Source organism: Tachypleus tridentatus, chromosome 1 (assembly GCF_004210375.1).
Source record: "Tachypleus tridentatus isolate NWPU-2018 chromosome 1, ASM421037v1, whole genome shotgun sequence".
NCBI lineage: Eukaryota > Metazoa > Arthropoda > Merostomata > Xiphosura > Limulidae > Tachypleus > Tachypleus tridentatus.
In genome coordinates, this window is record NC_134825.1 from 112,713,326 (window position 1) to 112,720,528 (window position 7,203).

A 7,203-nucleotide genomic window follows, 5' to 3' on the forward strand; every position below is an offset into this window, starting at 1 on the left:
TGCTCTGCCCACCACGGGTATCGAAACCCGGTTTCTATCGTTGTAATTCCACAGACATAGCGCTGTAACACTGGTCGGCTCTTGCTCACGAAGTAAAACGTCTTGGTGTGGAATAATCTTTGAGATAATGTTTTGGTAGTTTATGTTGTTTTTCTAAACATTCCTGAGTCGCAGAGAAACGTGAGAAATCTAAGATTAGTTTAAATTCAGTGGGTTTGAAAGACAGTTGGACGCTGGGTATCAATGGGTTTCTATACGACAATTGTTTCTTCATGTTTTACCATTTTTGTCGTTCGAACCGTGCTTCGTCATTTCTCGTCTTGTTCCTGTTATCTGACAGATATCTAGTTTCGCTGCAACTATTCCTCGCGGCGAAAGGTGCTTGGCTCTACCAAGTTTCTAATCCAGGTCACCGTTACAAGCATCTCTTGTTAGCAGGGTTCATTTACTTTCAATAGAACCGAAATAGCTTTCTAGGTGTCTCCTAGAAAAATCGTTGGAGTATAAGTAACAACAATATATCTCATCCCATTCAACAAGACCTTAGGTGTAGCCCATTGCAATAATAGCTGGCCCCATTCTCCCCCTCCCCATCCAGATCTCTGGATATATAAGCGAGAGAAACACTAACTGGACAGTACTGTTCCACATTTTAAGACGCCCGTCGTTTTCGAAACGCTCTTTCTTTATAAACGTTGCAAAATGAACGCCGTAAGTATGAATTTCTGTTTTCTCTGAATATTTCCCAATCTGGAGAGATTAAATTTAGTTAATTATTTCGATGATTTTATTTAGCTCGTGTCTGTGAGATCCGTGCATAATTCAATGTTTTACATCAGCTTTATTGTAGCGCTTCCAAACTTTTGAGGGCTTATACTCTAAAAAAATCAGAGTTCGACACAGATAATCCATTCTGTGGCTTTGCGTTTAAATCAGTTTGTTTAGAATTAGGCAAAAAGCTACACAATGGGCTATCTGTGCTCTGCCCACCACGGGTATCGAAACTCAGTTTCTAGCAGTGCGATTCCGCAGGCATACCGCACGTGAATCAGTTTCCACATTACTATTTACAAAGATACTCCGTAATTCTTTCAAATGAGTTTGTACAGGATTCAACAGTAATATATTCTGAACAGTCTTTTCTAAGTGTTTACGAGTTTTGACCTGTAAATCTGACGGTTCCTGGTTCGCGTTCCGTTTTAAACCATTTCTTTGATTGAACTTAGGCACAAAGCCACACAATGGGTATTAAAACCCGGTTTCTAGCGTTGTATGCCTGTAGAAATACCTCTGTACCACAGATGGAGGGGAGGGCTAAAGAAGAGGGGTAACTATAAACGCAAACATTTTGAATTGTGCGAACTTATCACTGCCGAAGAGTTATCTAATACACATTTACGTTTTTAACAACAGTTTATCTTAAAACAGCCTCAATAAACACTGCTTTAAGAATATCAACTGATGAGCTCAACTTGCCCAACCGTATGCTCTTAATTATTTACTTACAGCTGTCCATTGTCGTTCTGGTTTTGAGTGTGGCTGTTGTGATGGGCGGTTACCTCGGCAGCTATGGCGGTTACGGACTCGGCGGCTATGGTGGTTACGGACACGGCGGCTATGGTGGTTACGGACTCGGCGGATATGGTGGTTACGGACTCGGCGGCTATGGCGGTTACGGACTCGGCAGCTATGGCGGTTACGGACTCGGAGGGTATGGCGGTTATGGACACGGAGGATATGGCGGTTACGGACTCGGAGGATATGGCGGTTACGGACTAGGAGGATATGGCGGTTACGGACTCGGAGGATATGGCGGTTACGGACTAGGAGGATATGGCGGTTACGGACTAGGAGGATATGGCGGTTACTGGTAAACAATCGAAGGCCCCATATGCAAATATAGGTAAGCTGAAATCCCATGAAATGAAAACAAGAACTGATTATTCATAGTAGAAGTGACTCAGGTCATTTAAAAACAGTTCCGTTGTATGCAAGTATATAGTATTATAAATTTCTCAACACAACAATATATCGGCAAAACTAACACTACAGGTAATGTTGCGCGATAAAAAAGTTCTCTCAAATGCTACATGTTTTATGATTTATTTATTTATCATCTCAATTGTTAATCACACAAAGTGGGCAGAGCTAGAACAGCCCATTGTGCAGCTATCCAACCATTAACTTAATTGTTATTTTTCCACCTGTTAATTGTTTGCTATTTCTTTGTTTCTTTCAGATCACCCCAAATGGAGAAGGAGATGCGATTAGTTCAGTAAAAAACGAAAGAATATTTCGACATATATTTCACATTTATTTCCAGTAATATTACATGGCATTGAATACATTTGTTTCAAACTTGTATAAAATAAAACTTGTATTATCTTACGTTGTCTAATGAGTCTTAACTTATTTACATTTTGTCACGTCGAAGAAAGAACATACAACTTACACCTCAGATAAAACATTTGTAAAGAACCGTAACATCCTGGTGCTTGTGAGTAGGCGTATGTCTGTATACACCTAAAGATTGAACTAACCCTAACATTACCATACCTGTATGTCCATAAAGACTGAACTAACCCTAATGTAACCATACCTGAATGTCCCTAAAGACAGAACTAGCCCTACTATAAATATATTTGTATGTCCCTAAAGACAGAACTAGCCCTACTGTAAATACACCTGTATGTCCCTAAAGACTGAACTAACCCTAATATTACCATACCTGTATGTTCCTAAAGACTGAATTAATCCTAATGTAATCATACCTGAATGTCCCTAAAGACAGAACTAGCCCTACTGTAAATACACCTGTATGTCTCTAAAGACTGAACTAACCCTAATATTACCATAGCTGTATGTCCCTAAAGACAGAACTAGCCCGACTGTAAATACACCTGTATGTCCCTAAAGACTGAACTAACCCTAATATTACCATACCTGTATGTTCCTAAAGACTGAATTAACCCTAATGTAACCATACCTGTACGTCCCTAGAGACTGAATTAATCCTAATGTAACCATACCTGAATGTCCCTAAAGACAGAACTAGCCCTACTGTAAATACACCTCTATGTCCCTAAAGACTGAACTAACCCTAATATTACCATACCTGTATGTCCCTAAACACTGAATTAACCTTAATGTTACCATACCTGTATGTACCTAAAGACTGACGTAACCCTAATGTAACCATTCCTGTATGTCCCTAAAGACTGACCTAAACCTAATGTAACGTAAAGACTGAACTAATAGTAACGTAACCATACATGTATAAAACCAACAGTGACTAAAGTAAAATATACTCCGTTAATTTCTTGTCTCAGCTCATGTTTGAGCAAACTCTCTTATTCGGAGGTTCGATTCATCATTGGTTCTTTAAAAATTCTTAAAATTGTTTAAGTAAATAACTACGCCACACTCATACAGGATGTGGTTCTAGTACACGTAAACTATTAACAGCCTTTAAATTCGTACGTTCGTTTTAATAAAATCGTATTATCGTATCGATAATAAGGTTTTGGTTTGTTTTGAGTTTCGCACATAGCTACACGAGGGCTGTCTGCGCTAGCCGTCCCTAATTTACCAGTGTAAAACTAGAGGGAAGGCAGCTAGTCATCACCACCCACCGCCAACTCTTGGGCTACTCTTTTACCAACGAATAGTGGGACTGACCGCCACTTATAATGCCCCAATGGCTAAAAGGGCGAGAATGTTTGGTGTGACATGGATTCGAACAGAGTAGATGAAATTATAAGCAATATTATGTAACTTCATTAAAGGAACATCATTTTTAAACCTAAATCATTTGTTTTTAAATGGAAAGTGAGGCCGACAAATACATCTCAACCGTATAACAGAACATCCCTGCGATAAACATTTCTTGTTTTTATTTTGAACTAATATATAACTATAGAGTATATAAGAACCTCAAACGTAGGTTAGTTGATCAACAAAATGTATGAGATGGTTAAATGATTAAATATTGACGTTGGTAAATAGAAACCTAAAAATACGTGAGAATCTACAAGTACTTGAAATTCTATAGGCTCGATAAAATTATATTATTAACACAGTTGGTATGAAACTTTTGACGTTGACATGCAAGCCAGTAAACAATTACAAAGCTACACGAGGGTTATCTGCGCCAGCCGTCCCTAATTTAGTAGTGTGAGACTAGAGGGAAGGCAGCTAGTCATCACCACCCACCGCCAACTCTTTTACCAACGAAGAGTAGGACCGTCACATTATAACGTCCCTACGGCTGAAAGGGCGAGCATGTTTGGTGCAACGGGGATTCGAACCCGCGATACTCAGACTACGAGTCGAACACGTTAACGCACCTGGCCATGCCAGGCCGCATTCTAAGCTACCGCCATTATTATGAATGGACATGTCCCAAACTAAAAGTTTAGGATCTCGTTGGAGTGAATTTTTTACTGTTGTGATTATTGCTCAAATACGTAAGAAACTGAGAAAGTCGACCAGAATTTCTGAAGTTGGTTAGAGCATTATCCACATACTTAAGAGTGGTGTAGTGTCTAACCTGTTTTTCTCTGTCTTCCAACCATTGTTTCTTACCTTACAAAGTTAAAAACAAAATGGTTAAGAGCAGCACGATCTAAGACCAATAGTCTTCCATCAGTCTGCTTATAAATATCGCCATCAAACAGAAAATTCGCTCTTCAGTTACAAAAGAAATCAGTTTCAAAACATATTGATGAAGAAATGCTAAAAATCATCAAAGGTTTTATTAAAAATTAAATAAGTACTTAACTCTATAGTTTCCTCTAAAGATAAGTTGTAGTGTTTACGTCGTTGGAAAATTTAATTTTTTTCTGCCAAAACATTCCTTCACTAAAAAGTCTTGAAGAAATCGATTAAAAAACAAACTGGCTGGACACAATTACGAGGTCCAATCTTTGAAACTACAGGTCGTTACAGCCGTCCTTTATAAATTTTATAAATATTTTGGATGAGTACTTGATGGATTAATTTTTAAATATTTTTTATTATTAGAATATTATACTTTTTCAGTTTCAACAAATGTTTTTACAATATAATCTCTCACGAATTAGTAGAATCATAATGTGAATTGACAATTATTGGTAATTCACGTAAAATACCTTCAGCTTCGCTTTTATTCAATATTTTCATTGAAATATTAAATATATACATATACATTATCCCTGTTGTTACACATTGTTATTATGTCAACAATTAGGCCTATGTTGAAAATATAACAAATAGGCCTAACACCTTACGCCAAGTATAGTTAATTATACTTGTGCTTTGACAGTTTAGAAAAGACAGAATCATTATGTTTAGTTCAATTCTTCAAAAATGTTATTCCTTCTTTAATTTTTTATTATTATTTAAAACTGTTAAAATATCTTAAACATGTCACCAAACGACTGACCAGAATTAAACATTTACAAACCCACGCAATTCGTTAGGCCTTAAGCTTTCTTTTCATTCTGTTTCACTGAAGTTTCACAATTTAAGAATTTAAAGCTATTTACTTAATTTTTAAAATAAAATAAAAGCTTTTACGAAGAGCCATGTTAAAGATTTAAATAAAGTATTATTTTGTCTAATTTCAAATTTTAACGATTGTTTTTTAGCTTCATGATAGGACATAGAGTGACGTAATTAATGCGCCAAGAGATTAAAATTCGAAAAACAAAGTTATATCATTAAATATGTACATTTAATATTTAAGATATTATACACTTTAATGCGAAATAAACTAGTATTTATATTTTTCGCCCAGCATAAACAGGTGGTTAGGGCGCTCGACTCGTAATCCGAGGGGCCACTTTTTTTTGTTCACCACCGTGCATGTAGGCCAAGGGGTGTGAGATAAATACATTATTATTGATTGGTGGTTTCGAAAAAATAACCGCTTATGACTCTCGTAACCAGTCGACAGTTGTTCAATGATATACATATAATAATAACTTTTTACCTGGTTATTAGACATTATTTGCTCTCTGATTATCAATATTTTGTTTAACCAGCGGGAATGTTGTACGTAGCAGAATTAGTTGATGATGGTCACAGTTTAAGGGTTAATGGATTGCCTTGAAATTTGGTATGTGAAGCAAGTGTCCAGCACAGTCCGAGATGCAGAGGATGGTAAATCATTAACTAAACACTCCTGTTAATAGCACACGGTGTGTTCTGTGTCAATTTGTTTTGGTCCCCAGGACACAGGGCCCGGCATGGGTCGCAGGTTCGAATCCCCGTCGCGTCAAACATGTTCGCCCTTTCAGCCGTGGGGGCGTTATAATGTGACGGTCAATCCCACTATTCGTTAGTGAAAGAATAGCCCAAGAGTTGCTAAATTAAAAACGGATAGCAAAGATAGCCCTAGTGTAGTTTTGCGCGAAATTCATAAAAAAAATAAACGATATTTTTTGTAATGTGAACTACTTTTTCCAAGTTAGCATAGCCTGGTGAACTCTAGGTTCTCTATATAATGTGTCGTACCCACCACGAGTTTCTAAACCTGAATTTTGGTGTTATAAGGTTTTCGAGTTACTTCTAGACTGAACCAAACGCATCGTTAGCGATTAATATGACAAATATAGAATATTGAGTGTCACTGCGATACACAACTTTAATTCTTAAAAATTCCTAACATACTTGATAAAGAACGCAGAGTTAAAGAATATAATAGGCCTAATACTAAAGTATTACGATAAGTATAATTAATAATAACCATATTGTATACAACTAAGCCTATTTTAAACACTATATGAAAAGTCCTATATAATTTAGACCCGAAAGGTAGACTCGTTACAATTACGATCTGCTAAAAAATCTAAAAAACAACGAAAATAAATCTAATTACCTCTTAATTCGTATATAAAATTAAAAATAAATGGATTATAATCGTTTGCTTTGTTGTTGTTATCAGAGTAAAGCCACACCAAGCGACCTGCTGTGTCCACCACGAGAAATTGATTGGTTTGGTTTGGTTTGTTTTGAATTTCGCGCAAGGCTACACGAGGGCTATCTGCGCTAGCTGTCCCTAATTTAGCAGTATAAGATTAGAGGGAAGGCACTTAGTCATCACCACCCACCGCCAACTCTTGGGCTACTCTTTTACCAACGAATAGTAGGATTGACTATCACATTATAAGCCCTCACGGCTGAAAGGACGACCATGTTTGGTGTGACGGGGATTCGAACCCG

The 7,203-nt window shown here is 37.1% G+C and overlaps 1 protein-coding gene across 1 annotated transcript; it reads left to right on the plus strand.

The window, feature by feature from the left end:
• Positions 1 to 574: 574 nt before the first annotated feature.
• LOC143258567 (uncharacterized) lies at positions 575 to 2,388 on the plus strand. The gene is made up of 3 exons (XM_076517733.1): positions 575 to 711; positions 1,509 to 1,903; positions 2,240 to 2,388. The coding sequence occupies exons 1-2, from the start codon at positions 703 to 705 to the stop codon at positions 1,872 to 1,874; spliced, it is 375 nt and encodes a 124-aa protein (XP_076373848.1). The 5' UTR covers positions 575 to 702; the 3' UTR covers positions 1,875 to 1,903; positions 2,240 to 2,388.
• The last annotated feature ends 4,815 nt before the right edge of the window (positions 2,389 to 7,203 follow it).